Raw genomic sequence first — 17,465 nt, 5'->3', positions numbered from 1 at the left:
AGAGATGCCAGCGAACGGTACCTTAATGCTTTAATCGATATAAACCAGCTTACGGGCACTGCTAATAGACTCTGCCTATCTTTTTCTCCGGACATGAAAGAATCCTAATGACCGGTTCAACTAAAAACCTAATTTCTGTGAGTCGCTCGTCATTTTGGTTCCAGGGTGACGACGGTCGCGGGTTGCCCTCTCGCTCCGTGTCCCCTCCTGTCACCCCAGGGCGGGCTGCGCGCCGCAAGCCCACTGCCCCGGTGCCCGGCGCTCGCCCCGCGGCGTCCAGGTGCGCACGTGGTCGGCGGCCCTCGGGCTGCCCGGGCTCGTCCGCGCGGGGCGCCCTGCACCTGCCCCGCGCCCGGCCGCGGCCCCGGGGGGGAGGACGGGGGACACCGGGGGGAGGACGGAGGGGAGGACCGGGGGGACCGGGGGGGGGACCGGGGGCACCGGGGGGACCGGGGGGAGGACCGGGGGACCGGGGGCACCGGCGGGAGGACCGGGGGCACCGGGGGACCGGCTCTCCCGCGGCGGGACCTGCCGTCCCGGGGCAAGGGGCGGCGGGGACCGGGGGGAGGGGACCGGCTCTCGGGCTCTCCGTCCGCCCGACCTGCCGTCTCGGGGCGCGGGCACCGGGGGGACCCGAGGGGGGACGGGGGCACCGGGGGGACCGGCTCTCCGGCGGCAGGACCTGCGGTCCCGGGGGGCCGGGGGGTCCGGAGGGAGGACCGGGGGACCGGCTCCGTCTCGGCCCGCAGGACCTGCCGTCCCGGGGCGCGGGGCGCGGGGCGCGGGGCGCGGGGCAGGGGCGCGCTCCTCCCGCCCGCCGTGTGCGCGGGGCCGCGGGCGGGCGCGGGGCGGCGCTCGGGCCTGGGGCGTCCCGGGGCCGCGTCCGGGGCAGGGCGCGGGGGCCGCCTACCTTTCTGTGACAGCCGGAGGCGCGGGTGCGCGGCGCCGGTCGCGTGTCCTCCCGGCCGCGGCTGCAGGAGGTGCCCGCACAGGAGCCAGGTGAGCAGGCTGGCGGCCCGGGCCATGCCGCGGGCGGGGTGCGGGGTGCGCGGGGGGGCGCGGGGGGTGCGGGGAGCGCAGGGGGCGCACGGGGGGCGCGGGGGGCGCGGGGGTGCGGGGCGCGGGCGCGGTCAGCAGGGGGCACGGCCGCCCCGGGCCACGCGCCAGGCCGGGCTGCGCGGCGCAGAGCCCCCGGGCTGCGGGCGGCCGGGCGGCGGCGGGGGGCGGGGGGCCATGGGGGGCTGCGGCCGCGTCCCGTCCGCGCGGCCCCGGGCTCGCTGCTCCTCGAGTCGCTCGCGCAAGCGCTTCCCTCGGAACCGGCCCCGGAGCACACGCGCTGCCCTCCGCGGGGCTGGGCGCCCACGGCCCGCCGCTCCCCACCTGCCCCCGCCGAGCGGCGCCCGGAAGGGCCGTGCCCGGGGCGCGGGGGGCGGGGAGGGGGGCGCGGGGAGGGGCGGGGACGGGCGGGGGGCGCACCCGCGAACTTCAGGCGGGGCCCACGGGGGCCCGGGGGTGGTGGGCGCGGGGGGCGGGGACGCGGAGGGCGGGGGCGGGGGGAGGGGCGGGGCGGGGGGCGGGGGGCGTGCGCACCCGCGAAGTTCAGGCGGGGCCGAGCCCACGTGCGCCGCGCGGGGGGCCCGGGGGGGGGACGAGGGGGGGGACGCGGGGGGCGGACGCGGGGGCCCGGGGCGGGGAGGGCTTTTAAACGCTCACTCCCCAGGATTAGCCCTTGAATTCATTTTAGTCGTTTCTAAATCATTCACTTTACCTAAATGCAGTCTAAATCATCCATTTGTCACCATCCAGCACCCAAGTTGATTTTTTGCAGTTTCCACGGAAATCGTATTTTTTTTCGCCTTGATGACCTTTGGGGAAAAAAAATAACATCTTAGAAATGCTGTTTTCACCTCTTGGAAGAAAACTACGTTACAAGAGCCTGAAAAAAAAATTCACCTGTGATTGTTTCATAAATGTGTTAGTACTAAAAAATTATTCTACTTAGGCAAGTCCTTCAAACCAATTAAAAGCAAATGCTTCTTCTTCTTTTTTTTTTTTTTGTTTGTTTTAGCAAGTCATGAATTTCAGCCCCAGTTTAAGAATACATTTTGAAGTGATTTCCTCCTGGGAAAGGTACCAACGGAAAAGTGGAGGGTCTCTATGTGACAGATCCCAGGAAAGCAGGTATTGGAAGATTTGGGATGTGAAATTCTCCTGCTGTGCACTCTCGGAATTTATTTTCCAAGACACTATGTTTGTGTAAATAAGCTTAACACAGTAGGTCAACTTTACAATCTACTTTCAATCAATCTCAAAAACTAAACCAAACACTCTGTAGCCCGTCGGCATGGAAATGAATGTCACTATTTTAAGTTACCAATAAACTGGAATAGGTATTTGATTTGATGGTTGGGAGCTAAATGGCAAACAAATGATTTCAGCTATAACTTTCCTTATTGTTTTTAAATGGTACTGTTAAGGCCACTTCTTGAGAAGTATGTGTTTAAGATCGTTTGATTATAATGAAAAGATAATGCAGGTTACACTGATATTTTGCATTATATATAAGCAAATGTAGAGCCAGGCATTATCTACCCATTTTCCTAGGCATGATATGCTCTATTACAAGCAGAGTATATTTTAGTAAAATGTAAATGTCACTGGATATTATAAATAATTAGATTTCCAAGGGCTACAAAAGATAACAAACTCTAAACATTATTTAACAGTAGAGTAACATGAAGTATTTAGAGACTTTTAACCTGGGGTGGTCTCTGTAGGCACTTGCATATTTTAAAAGCCAGTCTGATGAGCTACAGACCTAAAGGTTGCTCCAAGTGTGATATGCTGTACCTTTGGAATCCTCTGACTCTCTTTCAGAATTGAAGTAACTAGAAAGTAAATAGCAGCTTTTATATGTGTTATCTAATGGTAGGATTCCAGGAAAAGTAAATGTAGCGCATATAACTTTTAATACAAATATATGGCTGGTCTCAAACAACTGAAATTCCACTTAAGATTGTGCAGCGCCTGTTCTAACTCTAGTAGGGACATGAGGCCGTGTAAGACGTTACAGCCATTTCATTAGGATACGAAATTCATACCATTAATGTCTATGAGACAATAAATGTCACGCATGTCAGTTATGTACGTACAAGCCAGATAGCGAGATTCATCTTCAGTGTTACGTGTCACCCGTCAGGTCAGGTTAGCGCACGGTGACGGATACACCAGATTAATGAGCTCCTCTGGTTTCTCAAAATGTGCTTTGGTTTATCCTTCGGTCAGCAACCTCACTGCTCACCCCTTTAGCTCCTCTGTATGTCCTCCTATCTTCCTCTCTAGTGTATGATCTAAAGACGAGGCCGAAAGGAAAAAACAAAATTATTAAAAATTCTGAACATCCATAAATGACCATAGTCTCAGCTGCCCCCATGTGTTTTTAGCCACTATCAATGGAATGAAGAGCCTCGGACACCGAAATCAGTCATTTGCATCATGAAATAAAATCACAAGAACCCTCAGGAGCAGTGTCACCACATAATTTATCATACAAACAAGACAGGTTTTAAGAGTAAATCACATGCAAACCAAGAACATCATGACAAGTCACTCTTCCTGGAAGAGATTTCTAGGTACCCTTGGAAACATGGCAACAGGAAAAAAAAAATTAAATAACAAGACTGACCTGCCACCAGTGCTAAATGAATAGCTTCAGTGAACTAAAGAGCTTTGGGACTAGCAACAGTATCTATTGGTGCTATTAGCTTTAATTTGAGAGGAGCTAAACTGCCAGTTTGAATACGGACAACACGGAAAGCCAGGTAAGAAGAGAAATGGCAGTTCTTTATTTTTTTTAAAAAAAGACTTCTTTCTTTTAAAGAGAAAAGAAAAAGAGAGAGTGCACACAAGTGGGGAGAGGGGCAGAGAGAGAGTGAATCTTCCAGCAGACTCCTCACTGAGCTAGGACCCCAACCCAGAGGCCTGTCTCACCACCCATGAGATCACAACCTGAGCCAAAGCAGAGCCAGACGCTTAACCAGCCAAACAGAGCCAGCCACCCAGGCACTATGGGAAATGCCAATTCTGAAGGTATCGCTTGCCAGGCCCGGTGTTTCATTCCCAAACCTTAACCCTTTGTTGCTAGGGTCACACCGTGGTGGTGAGGGGGAAGGGAGAGGGTGGGGGAAACGGAGTACTCATCAGAATTTCCAGGCTCCCCCTTGGTGGCTCCTGTCACTGGTTCTCCACTTAATAGCAGAAGAGCAACTGGCCTCTGAAATAATCCTTCCCAGTATGTGGTCCCAGACACTCTGCTGCTCAATCACACAGGGTATTTGCTAAAAGAACACATTCCTGGGCCCCACCTGATAGTCCCAGCTTGCCTAAAGTCGTACATACTAAAATTTGACTTTTACAATGGTTCCTTTAGGTCAGTGTTGTTAAAACATTAGACATCTGTTCGCTGCTCTCATCATTTTTTTTTATCACAATCGCATAGTGTTTGCAATTAAAATTTAGCTTAAACTCATATAAAATGAAATCATTACCTCATGGGCTTGATATGCTGCCTATGTTTTTCAAACACACATGAAACCTAACAAAATTTGTAAAAGTTTGTCTCTGCACAGCTTCAAGTTATCTCCCATACTATGGGAGGCAGTACTAATGCCCCTGGGGCAATATACCTTCTTTCTTTCCTTCCTACCCAGGAAGATAGGAGGTGTATGCGAGAGACTGGGTTTCCCAACCCCTTGGCACTTACGTGAAGCCATTTGGCAACTTGTGACCGCCAAGTAAATGTGCCACATCTGCGCTGAGGCAGTGGGATGCTCCCGATGCAATTCTTCTGTCTCCTTTTTTTTTTTTTTTTTTTTTTGCACTAAAGGAGAAGATCTTACACTGAAACGGTGAAACTGTAAGACGGAAGCATCTTGGATTATTGAATCATCACACTGGGGACAGCTGCCCTGGAAGCTTCCCCAGGCCCGCAGCAGTCTTCACATGAACAGGGACCAAAGCCGTGTCCTCTGTGTGGCCTCCACAGCAGGGCACAGCCTCTAGATGCACAAACTGCACCTCCTGCGCTCTGGGAAATGTGCGCTGGGACAAACACGGCATCAGTGAGGCACTGCTACTCCTTTCCTTGCTCTCTGCCACTAAGGTTTACCTTAGCAGGACTTAACTAATAAATGGGGCGCCTGGGGGGCTCAGCACTTGAGCGTCAGCCTTTGGCTCAGGTCGTGACCCCGGGGTCCTGGGATCGAGTCCCACATCAGGCTTCCCACCTGTTTCTCCCTCTGCCTGTGTCTCTGCCTCTTCTCTGTTTTTCATGAATAAATAAATAAAACCCTTGAAAAAAATAAAAAGAGCTTACTAATATAGCCAGTAAGAGATGTGGATACCGCAGGCTAAGAAATAAAGTAAATCCCTATGGCCCTCTTAGATAAAACAGGATATGCCCTTAGCTTTTCCAACTGAACTCTGTACACAAAAATGATGTCATAAGCAGTATTTATAGGTGAACAGTCAGAATTCAGTTTAAGAACATTATGATTAAAACCATTAATACATCAAAGTATCACAACAGCAATGATGATGATCCTTTTAGGAACTAAAGGTAAATTTTCTCTAGGGTGGTCATGGCATTTCAGGTTCACTAATCCTCCTTCTACTCTTGCTAACCCTGCTATCTGGAGCATCTCAAATGTCCCACTGATATGGCCTGCCACGGCTGCAGCTGCTGCCATCATTACTACTGGCTTTTACGGGCCAACATTGCTGATGCATTTGCTGGTTGGTCAGTGCAGATACCTTATGCTGCAGACCTTGCGAGAGTCCCAGAAGTCTGGATTGGCTGTTTCCTACATTCTGTGATTCAAGTCGATGAGAAAAAATGAACCAAATTATTTTTGTATGTTGTCAAGAATATTCCAAAGAGTCTATCCCATCAATAAGACTCATCCGGGACCCATTCCAGTCATTTCCTGGAAGAGGTTTGGTTGATGTCATTCTCATGTCATCATTTAGATAGCTAACAATTCAATGGAGTGGCTTTTCTTTTTTGCTATTTTGACCAGGTATTCTATTTTTTTTTAATTTTTTTAATTTTTATTTATTTATGATAGTCACAGAGAGAGAGAGAGAGAGAGAGAGAGAGAGAGGCAGAGACATAGGCAGAAGGAGAAGCAGGCTCCATGCACTGGGAGCCTGATGTGGGATTCGATCCTGGGTCTCCAGGATGGCGCCCTGGGCCAAAGGCAGGCGCCAAACCACTGCGCCACCCAGGGATCCCTTGACCAGGTATTCTAAAACAAGACAAAACAACTTCAAAATTTAAACAAAAATTATATTTTATAAAATTTCAAATTCCTTGTTTCTGACTTACTCTAATTTTGTTTTAGGCCCTTGGCCATGAAGAAAAGCAGTAAACACATGGCAAGTCAAGTATCAGCTTTAACTGATTTTAATCAAAGTGTAGTGATGGCTCTCATGTGCTCTTTATGGCAAAATAAAATTATTGTGCATTAACTTGAAAATATTTAATTTGTAGGTCCTGAGAGGCTTCCCTATAGTCCTCCTTATGAGTTATGGAGAATTCCTAAAAAAAGCAGAGCTCACTCCAACCAGTTGCTATAAAAAATGTAATAGAAACTTCCTTAAAAAAAAAAAGAAACTTCCTTAGTATATTGTAATTTATTGATTTATGTCTGTTGGAATGAATATTTGTGAGTTATTGGCGCCAATGGTGAATTGTTAGTAATGTATGACTAGCGTCTGCAACATCTAACACTGCACTTCAAACTGATTCCATCAATGGGATAAAAATAATAATAAAATGTAATGTAATGATAATGTTAATTTATTGTGTCCCATATATGCTAGGCACCTTGTAAGGCACATTCCTATAAAATCCAGTTGAACCCAAATAATAGCCCCTTGCAATAGATACCATTTTTATTGTCATTTACCTGTAAGAAAAATCTGGGACTAGCTGCCAAATAACTTGCTGAGGTGGAACACTGGTAAGTGACAGAACCACCATTTTATTTTATTTTATTTTATTTTATTTTATTTTATTTTATTTTATTTTATTTTATTTTATTTCATTTTATTTTTTTTAAGATTTTATTTATTTATTCATGAGAGACACAGAGAGAGAAAGAGAGAGGCAGAGTCACAGGCAGAGGGAGAAGCAGGCTCCATGCAGGGAGCCCGATGTGGGACTTGATCCCTGGGTCTCCAGGATCACGTCCTGGGCCGAAGGCGGTGCTAAACCACTGAGCCACCTGGGCTGCCCTATTTCATTTAATTTTTTAAAGATTGTATTTATTGGGGCAGCCTGTGTATCTGTGTCTCTCATGAATAAATAAATGAATCCTTAAAAAGAAATGAAATAAAGACTCAAAGTAGTTGGTGCTTCAGTGGACAACAGCCTCTGGGACTGAACCTGCCAGATAAAGCCCTCTGTCTGAGGTTGTGGCAGGTAGCGGAGCACACTTTCATTCCACTTCAGGTTACAGTGTCCAGCTGCCCAAGTTTTAGCGACCTGTTTAGTTGACTAGATCTCGCCTCTGCAGGCTGTTAGCTTTGTCTTCTTACCTTGGTAATCAGGAATACTCTGGAGCTAAACACGGTGGGCCAAATTATTAAAGAATAAATCTGTAAAGGACCTAAACAAATAGTTTTTTTTAATAATCTTTATTCTATAATGAAAAATATAGTAGTTGTACAACAAAAAATTGTTTTTAAAAAATTGTCAAGTAATAATAGTTATTCATATTGGTGGAAATATATTTACATATATGTGCATTCCCACACACATATTTCTAGTAACAGTTACAGGAGACGAACAACGTTTCCAAGAAAGGATTTAAGGGTAATAAATCACTTATGAATGGTTGCTGATGTTTATATGATTTTGTCCAAAAGAGTCCAGCATTTTCAAACGACATTACCACTAATGTACCTAAACCAAAGACAACACTTTATACTCAGTCCACTTAAGAAATGGACTCAGTATGAGACCAATAATAAGTGCCATAAACTACTTAAAGAAGTTATCCCTCCACTGGCATCTTTAATCTCATTCTAGAATTTAAGACTACTTACACTTTTTGTCTTCCAGGCAAGAAGTGATCTAATTTTTTAAGGTCAGTTTCTGGACTATTTACTTTTTTTCAAAAAGGAGGAAACTGGCGGGGGGTGGGGGTGGGGGTCCTGAGTGGCTCAGTGGTTGAGCATCCGCTTTCTACTCAGGTCATGATCCCGGGGTCCTGAGATCAAGTTCTGTATCAGGCTCCCTGGAGGGAGCCTGCTTCTCCCTCCGCCTGTGTCTCTCATGAATAAATAATTAAATTTTTGGAAAAAAAAAAAAAAAAGGAGAAAAGGGAAAGAAGTCACCAGGAAAGTGATAATAGCAGTTCAATATAGTTTTTAAAAATATTTTCTTTATTTCAAGTCTTGAGCCCACTTTCATTTTCTCTGCACTCTGCATTGGTTTTAAACTACCACTGCTAAAGCCGTAACCAAACCAGTTGGCATGGAGTAATTTTTTGAGTAAATATTCAAATGTGTGAAAAAAAGTCATAAAATGCACTCTATATGGCTTGAGATATTTAGAGACACCAAATCAGTTTCTGTCAATTATTTGAATAATTTCTTTAGTCGTTCACTTTGTCTTGGCTCAATGATCAATGTGTAAGCCTAAAGTGAAGAAAACAGTTGTGTCCCATTATGAAAGAAAAGGAAGGAATTAGATAAAGCCAGTGCAATTATCCATTAGTCAGCTGGCAAGAAACTGAGCAAAAAGGCCAAATATTTTATAATATTTTATAGTATCTTCCATTGTCACACAGTTGGCAAATGGATATAAAGTATATCACATAAAGCTGCCATCAACTCAATGATTATACCTGTTTCACATTAAAATAAATGGAAACAAAACACTACCTTTAAAGTTGGGAAGAATATGACAGAAAATCAAAATATTCAAAATAAATCAGATTTTGGCTATGAACGCGAATTTTAGAGTTCAAAGGAATCACAATGACGGAAGAAAAAAACCTGGCAGAAATCCTACGAAGTCTGTTTTCCAAGGGTTTCCTTTCCTCAACACTATTCCAAATAACCATCTACGGAAGAGAGAAAACAATTCATAGATAAAAAGAAAAAGTGCTGTTGGACCCATTGGTGAGTTCCCAAGGATGAAACAAGAATCTCTAAACTCATTATTTCATGTCAGCTTTTATTTAGCTTCGCTGTAATTTCCACAAATGACCTGGCAAAATTATTGCGGTGCACAAGCCAAATTTTACATAGGGCAAAATTTCAGGTATGGTGCCTTTTTAGTTGAATCAGGTGTTTCATTACCGTGATTATTTTTGATGGTCAGTATGAGTGGTTATTTTGCATTACCAGGTAGTTGTTGGGCTTGGTATCTCCCAGGACATAACGCTAGCACCATGTGGAGGCCAAGACTGGAACTACAAGTTTTCATATGTAAACGAAACTCCTTTACAAACCTGTTCCTTCTCACCATGGGTTTCCTATTACAAAACAAAGAATGTGCTTTATCCGATGATGTGGCCACTTTATGTAGCCACTTTTCATGACTGATAAAACGGGCCTTGCCAGTTAAGGGAAAATAGTTTAAATGTCCTTGGAGAACATTTAAGAACATTAACACTTCTGTTCAGAAAATATTTATGAAAAGGCTTTAAATTTTCAATAGATGACCATAAACATATGAGAAACAAAATTAATAAATAGGAAAATATGTCTTGTTAAAACATGTTGATTGAAATTTAGCAAACTCAGTTAAAAAGGTGATAGTTTGTAGAATTCTAACCATACCTGATTTTATGATTATGCATCTTATGCCTAAAGCATCTGTAACATTACAATAACTATGGGAGAGGAATATAATTGCATATAACTATCTTTTCTTTATATAATCCTTTGTGTATAATAGGTAATAAATTATGCAAAGATATTAACAGAAAGTATCAACTCTTTTAAACTCCAACCTCACTATACTTGTGGACCAAAACAAAGAATGGAACAAACAAACCAATCTGTCTTTCCCTGGAGATCTAAACGGAAAGCATATTTCTAATTATATTAGATATGACTAAGAAATTAGAATGTTTCCAAGGATAAATTAGTGTATATGCATATAGCTATGCCTAAAATTAATTATGCCTAAAGTTAATTGCAGGAGAATTTTAATAAAATCGTTTAATGATCTGAAGATGGATCACCTATCATTGTAAGGAGAGGTATAAAAGTGGAGTCACAGTTCAAATGAAATTTTAATAGCTAAGCAGGAAAAGCTAATTGGTACATTGTGTTCTTATAATAAGTCTAATAAGCTTTATCCAGGACTAAAATATAAGAAACAACAACGTGTTGCAAATAGGAATGAAAAGTGAATTAGAGATTCCTTGAGTGATATGATATAAGTTTAAACATAAAAAGTCTACTTTACCAATTATTTTCAATCGAGTAATTTTTACAGCATTAAGAACCTGACCTATCTGGGGTGGCTGGGTGGCACAGTCAGTTAATATCCAACTCTTGGTTTTGGCTTGGGTCACCGTCTCAGATTGTGAAATTGAGCCCACTTTGGGCTCCTCACTGTGTGTAGAGTCCGCTTGGGGTGCTTCCCCCCCTTTTTCCCCTCCACCTCTGCTCCTCCCTCATCTTTCATTCTCTCTCTCAAATAAATAAAATATTTTTAAATTAAGGATGTGACATATCATCTATTTCTTCCTGATTACCTGATTAAAAATTATGCTAATTTGCTTAAATTCCCAGAATGTTGCTTTTAACTACAACAGTATTAATATCTATATAATAAGAGAATAATGCAAATAAAATTTTCCCCATTCTGAATAAGCACTCAGGTAAACTAAATGTTTTTTCTAGAATTTTCTGTTATTTGTATTTATTCAGTTCATAATTCTTTACATCAATTTAATTCTTTTCTATAGGATTAAATAATTTCTCTATAAGAAATAGTGAAAGGGATTTATAAGGGAAAGGAGGCGAACTGAGTGGGAAAAATTAGAGAGGGAGACAAACCATGAGAGATACCTAACTCTGGGAAACAAAGAGTTGCAGAAGGGCAGGTGGGAGGGGGGATGGGGTGACTGGGTGACGGGCACTGAGGAGGGCACTTGATGGAATGGGCACTGGGTGTTATACTATATGATGGCAAATTGAATTTAAATTTTAAAAAAAAGAATTAAATCATTCCTCTCTATTGGATAGTCTCCAATCTTATAAAAAATGTAGTAACATTTCCCATCATAATTTTCTTTAAATTTTTTTAAGGATTTTATTTATTTATTCATGAGAGAAACAGAGAGAGAGAGAGAGAGAGAGAGAGAGAGGCAGAGACATAGGGAGAGGGAGAAGCAGGCTCCATGCAGGAAGCCTGACGTGGGACCCGATCCTGGGTCCCCAGGATCACACCCTGGGTTGAAGGTGGCGCTAAACCGCTGAGCCTCCCGGGCTGCCCACATTTCTCATCATAAAAATAAATCTCCCCCACCATCACTTACTTTCTAGCTAGAGAACAATTTCTGAGTTCCAATTTATAATTAAATTTTGTCAAAATATTGTCTATATCTTTAATCTGTTCACCTCATTTTCTCTTGAATCCACTGCATATGTTAGAATTAGGCTTTGTTGCAGGTAGAAAACCCCAAATGACAGTGGTTTAAATATGACAAATCTGACTTCTCTTTTTTTTTTTTTTTTTTTTTAAATGAAAGATTGCTTATCCAAGTGTTTCAATTGCACCCTTCAGAATATGTCAAATGCCTTAGGGTGATGTTTTTCTTTTTTTTTTTTTTTTAATTTTTTATTTATTTATGATAGTCACAGAGAGAGAGAGAGAGGCAGAGACACAGGCGGAGGGAGAAGCAGGCTCCATGCACCGGGAGCCTGATGTGGGATTCGATCCCGGGTCTCCAGGATCGCGCCCTGGGCCAAAGGCAGGCGCCAAACCGCTGCGCCACCCAGGGATCCCCAAATCTGACTTCTCTTATAAACATAGTCCAGGGGTATGTTCAAGACTGCATAGCAGTACAATGAGCTAATAATGAATAACTAACATGAACACTTTTGATCTTATTGCTTATCCATCCCAATAGATGGCCTCCATCTCAGAGTCCAGGGTCCAGCCAACACATCCTTTTTGCAGCCAAAAGTAGTTAGGAATTAATGAGGAAGGACATGCCCTTTGCATTTAAGGATACTTTCTAGAAACCCTCAAATTCTTATCTCTAAATTTTTGAGTTCCACAGGATTTGGACCTACCACCTCATCTCTTCTCTATCTATATTCACCTCCTGTGGTGGTGTGCAATTTATGGATTTGGCTAAACTGAACTACCTTTCCCAGAATTCCCTTTCTTATCTCTTTCCAGTTGGGTGGGGTCAAACAGGTAATTCCTGGGAAATTTTAAGGGTGGAAAAAAAAAAACAGCAATCATTTTGTAACACACATTATTTGCATTTGCAGCTACTCCCAACTTCCTAGGAAACTCCTTCAGCTTTTCTGTCTCCTAGGTCAAGTGTATGTGTTTCTCTTCACAACCAAGGGGCTTGGCTTCTCCTGGAACCCACATCATGAAGGTCAGAAGCACCAAGAGCTGACATTGAGTTCAGTCTGTCTTTGCTCCATTCAAGTTCTTAGTTGTGGGTTCCCAGCTTGTTGTTCTCTCCCCAACCTCCACTCTACACCCTTCCTCTCTCTGCCTGCCCCATGCACTTCAAAATCTAGCATCGGGCATGAAGACCTCAGCCTTACCTATTGACAAGCTTCCACAAATGTGTAGAGTTAAATCCCTGTAACAAATCTGCATATCTCTCCTAAAAGTTCTACTTTTTCCGTTGAACCCCTTTCCGGTACACACTCTACTACCTCATCTAAGACCAGGGCTTTCCATAAAATCTGTGTACTGAGGATCCCAAATTCATATCCAAAAACTCAACCCCCTCACTATCCTCAAACAGATTTGGATATTGACTGGCCTTCTAGATATGTCCATTGGATGATTAATAAACATATTCAAAACAGAACTTCTGATTTCTGACTTGCTCTTTGCTCCTTTCAATCTATAAATCTACCACCCCATCTCAGCAAATGGAACTGTCTAGCTCTCTTCCCACCAATGCCTTTCCAAGCCATAGCAATTAGAATAAAATCAAATCCTGAGTGGGCTATGAGGTTCTTCTTGATTGGGCCCCTGCTATGTCTTCTATCTTAGCTACCGTTCCTCTCTCACCCCACTCAAACCACATGGACTATTTTGACAGCTCTCAGCCTGACTGAGCACACTCCCATTTCAGAGCCTTTGCACCTGCTACTTCCTCTCTGTATAAAGTTTTTCCCTCAAAAATCCAAGTCATGTATCATAATAACTCTACATTTTTATTACATGTCAAAAAGTTAAAAAGATGTAATTACTAAGAAATTAAACATTAAACATAATGTTAAACACCAATGTCTTATATTTCAATCATCTACAAATATCTATTGTGATGTGATGTTTTTACTTGGAACAATTTTTTTTTCAGACCAGTATTTAGGGTAAAAAGGCATATTTTGAATTCTGCTTTAATCCTACATAACTGGGTGCCCTTAATTACCTTTTTCTGAGCATTATTTTCTAGCATATGTAATGGAGACAAATATAATGAATGCACTTAAATAGAATAAGTATTTCGAAATTGATACAATTATATTAAAAGATTTAATATAAAAAAGTTCTAGAATTTTCTATATTAACATTAGCATGTTAAAATACTTAAGTTCTATTTCAATTTGGGGGGTATGAAAAGATTAGCATGAAGTTCTCTAAATACATTAGTTTTTCTTAAAAATTGCTACCATTTGAACAATAGGTTAAAATTTTTTTTCCTCTTAAGAACTATCTCTTACTAGGTATTTCTGGAGCTAATATTACAAAAAGGATAATTGATTTTTCAAGATTTAAATAACTTGGCTCTTGTGTCATTCCTAATGTTCTATATATTCAGAGGCATTGCTGTAGATAGGGGATGCCTCCTGTGTGTTGTGGAAGAGATGCAGGTAGTAGGCAACCCAATACCTTTCCATTTCCATTAATGAAATGAATGAGACCTTTGCAGAAAGACAATCTAGCCTCTCAGAATAAAAGAGAGCGAATATCCTACAATCAATATAGGAATAGTCTTTAACACGTTTTCAACAAGGTCAGAATTTAAAGGAGTATAAAATGCCTTTGAAAACTATGCTAATTAAATCTGCAGAGCAAAATATTTTACAAAATCTATGCCTTAGAGTAATTTATTTGAGGGATTTGTTTCTTTATAAAAAATAGATTTACCAGGAGATTTTTAAAAATATCTATTATCTATACATTGGGATAATGATATTTATTTTTGATAATGTGTCTACTCTTAGCTTATGGGGCATAACTGTTAAAAGCTTGGGCTCAATGTACTCATTTACTCATTACTGAAGAATGAAATAACAAATGAGTAAAAGGAAATATATCAGATACTTCAAGTTAAAATTAGGTAAAATTTTATTATTAGCAGAAATAGCTGATTAAATATAAAGACTTTTAGGGGTGATGGATATGCTCACTATCTTGATTTATAGTGATGGTTTCATGAGTATATGTGTACGTGTCAAAAGTTATCATCAAATTATACATCTTAAATATGTTTGTTTTGTTGTTCACCAATTATACCTTAATATAGCACTTTTAACAATAGTGAAAATAGTAGGCATAATTTTTGAATTCATAACTTTTTTAGAATATATCCATTCAAGAAAAACCTAGTATAGAGGAAATTTCCAAAAATAAAAACATCTTAAGTATTCATGCTGTGCGCTAAATATAAGTAAGTTCATCACTTAAAACTATTTTTGGCACTAACATGCACTCCTGATATAATGAAGATTTTGTCTACAAATAAACTTTTGTTCCTTTCAGCAGTTATCAAGACCTTGTTTTGTTGAGAATAGAGCTTCAAAGTTCATATTCTCCTCCCCACAAAAGGACACTATGAGTTTCCCACCACCCTGGTCTAGGAGAAGGGAGACAGCAGCCACAGAGCGTGTCATGTTCAATACTCATCCTTCTCAAAGGCAAGTACTCCTTTTAAAAAAACTGTAATTTTGGAGCTTAAATCTTTTGAACTAACCACTCTCCTACCACCTCTTAATTATCTCCAATCTTTCATCAAAGACTATGGCACCTATCTTGTGTGTTCTAAATGATTTTAGTATTCAAATAATAGATTTGTCCAACAACACTTTCAATTCCTTGACCTCCTAATCAACAATAATTAGCTTCTCTCTAGTTTCAATCTCATGGATACAGTCTGGACATTTTTAGTATAAATTTCCTCTATTTCCAAAAGCATTAATTCTGTAACCAACCTCTGAGCAAAACTCCTCTACCACAAGTCTAATTTCTCACTCCTTTGATTTCTAATCCTCCTAAGCCTTCCATTTCTATCTCAGGGACCAGACAGCAAGTATTTCAGGTTTTGTAGGCAGACGCTCTGTCACAACCAGTCAGCTCTGCCATCATAGTGCAAAAACACCTGTAGACGATATGTAAACAAATGGGCATGGCTGTGTTCCAAACCTAAAACTTATTTTTGTATCCTGAAGCTTGAATTTCTTACAGTTTTTATATATCTCAAAATATAAATTTTGAACATTTATATATATATAATGAAATATATATTCAAACATTTGAAATATAATTTTAAAATATTTAACAATATGAAAACCTTTTTTTTTTTTTCTTTTTTAGCCTCAAGCTTTACAAAAACAGGAGCAGACTTGGGCTGTGGTTTGAAGTATGCAACCCCCGCTATACATCACATCAGGACCTTTAGGTTACTTGCCTTTTGACATTCTTCCAATTCATCAGCCCTCTTCTGTCTTTACTTCCTTTTTTTTTTTTTTTTTTTAAGATTTTATTCATTCATGAGAGACACAGAGAGAGAAAGAGAGGCAGAGACACAGGCTGAGGTAGAAGCAGGCCCCCTGCGGGGAGCCCAACGCGGGACTCGGGACTCGATCCCGGGACCCGGGGTCACGCCCTGGGCGGGAGGCGGCGCTCAACCACTGGGCCCCCAGGCTGCCCGGGCTTCGTTCTTACCGGGTGTCCCTGAAGGCTGTGCCCAGTCCCGGAAGAGCCCCTGGAGTCTCAGCATTTGGGGATTCGAGGTCTGCAGCTTCCTGGAGGTGAGCGAGGGAGAGTGCGCCAGCACGGTGCGCAGGGGCCCGGCAGTGCTGTGAGCCCGCGGGGTCCTCTCGGGGCGCCCACGTCCCACGCGGGGTCTTCCCCGGGCGCCCATGTCCCACGCGTGAGGGGTCCTCCCGGGGCGCCCACATCCCACGCGCGGGGGTCCTCCCGGGGCGCCCACGTCCCACGCGCGGGGGGGTCTTCCCGGTGCCCCACCTCCCACGCGGGGGTCCTCCCGGGGCGCCCACGTCCCACGCACGGGGGGTCCTCCCAGGGCGCCCACGTCCCACGCGCGGGGGGGTCTTCCCGGTGCCCCACCTCCCACGCGGGGGTCCTCCCGGGGCGCCCACGTCCCACGCGGGGTCTTCCCCGGACGCCCATGTCCCACGCGGGGGTCCTCCCGGGGCGCCCACGTCCCACGCGCGGGGGTCCTCCTGGGGCGCCCACGTCCCACGCGGGGTCTTCCCCGGACGCCCATGTCCCACGCGGGGGTCCTCCCGGGGCACCCATGTCCCACACACGGGGGTCCTCCCGGGGCGCCCACGTCCCACACGCGGGAGTCCTCCGGGGGCGCCCACGTCCCGCGCTGGCCCGCTGGCCCCGCCTTTGCAGTACTCCGGGGAGACACACTTTGCACTTCGCGGGCTTGCCCCGCGCTTGCAGCGAGCTCTCGGGGAGAGCCTGAATACAGGAGGTCGTCTTAGGGCCGCATGAGCTCCCAAACAGCGTGGCCTGGTCACTGTGGCCATTTTTCTGACGCTTTGAGCGGGTCTCGTGCCGCCTGCTGGAGGGGGCGGTTGGCCGCTGAGCGCCCGCGGGCCGACTGGGCTGGGACTAGCGTTACATGCGACCTAAAGATTGGCTGTTTTTGTGAATAAAATGAGACTATAAAAAATGATTCCTTTAGGAAAGCACTCCTGAATGCACCTTGAGAACCCCTGTGAGGAGTGCTAGCCTCACCTAGCTAACGGCGGCATCTTTTATTATGGAATAGGTTTCCAGAAGGCAATTCTCAAAAATTGCCCAGAAGGAACCCCAAGAATACCTTTATATTAAGTAACAAATGATATACACGTGCGCATCCACGCAAACACATGTGCTCTGTCTCTTCACAAATTCAGGACATTTAAAGAAAGCTTTGGGGGATCCCTGGGTGGCTCAGTGGTTTGGCGCCTTTCGTCGGCTCAGGGCGCGATCCTGGAGT

At 44.0% G+C, this 17,465-nt stretch overlaps 1 protein-coding gene and 1 long non-coding RNA gene across 4 annotated transcripts in view; one reads left to right on the top strand and one right to left on the bottom strand.

The window, feature by feature from the left end:
- Positions 1 to 1,381, bottom strand: part of SEMA3E (semaphorin 3E) — a 243,235-nt gene extending 241,854 nt beyond the window's left edge. The window contains exon 1 of the mRNA XM_072759799.1: positions 911 to 1,381. Within this exon, the coding sequence (XP_072615900.1) occupies positions 911 to 1,025 (115 nt within the window). The 5' untranslated portion in view covers positions 1,026 to 1,381. The remainder of the gene's footprint in view (positions 1 to 910) is intronic.
- Positions 879 to 15,977, top strand: LOC112910182 (uncharacterized). 3 transcript variants are annotated; one of them, XR_012001827.1, is made up of 5 exons: positions 879 to 999; positions 2,069 to 4,089; positions 12,576 to 12,641; positions 14,993 to 15,147; positions 15,824 to 15,977. It is a non-coding gene; the product is annotated as an uncharacterized lncRNA (long non-coding RNA). The 3 variants fall into 3 exon arrangements; XR_012001828.1 differs by having other exon boundaries at positions 12,529 to 12,641; positions 14,996 to 15,147; XR_012001826.1 differs by having other exon boundaries at positions 12,529 to 12,641.
- The last annotated feature ends 1,488 nt before the right edge of the window (positions 15,978 to 17,465 follow it).

Source organism: Vulpes vulpes, chromosome 5 (assembly GCF_048418805.1).
Source record: "Vulpes vulpes isolate BD-2025 chromosome 5, VulVul3, whole genome shotgun sequence".
NCBI classification, from domain to species: domain Eukaryota; kingdom Metazoa; phylum Chordata; class Mammalia; order Carnivora; family Canidae; genus Vulpes; species Vulpes vulpes.
This window is presented reverse-complemented; position numbering and strand designations above follow the sequence as displayed.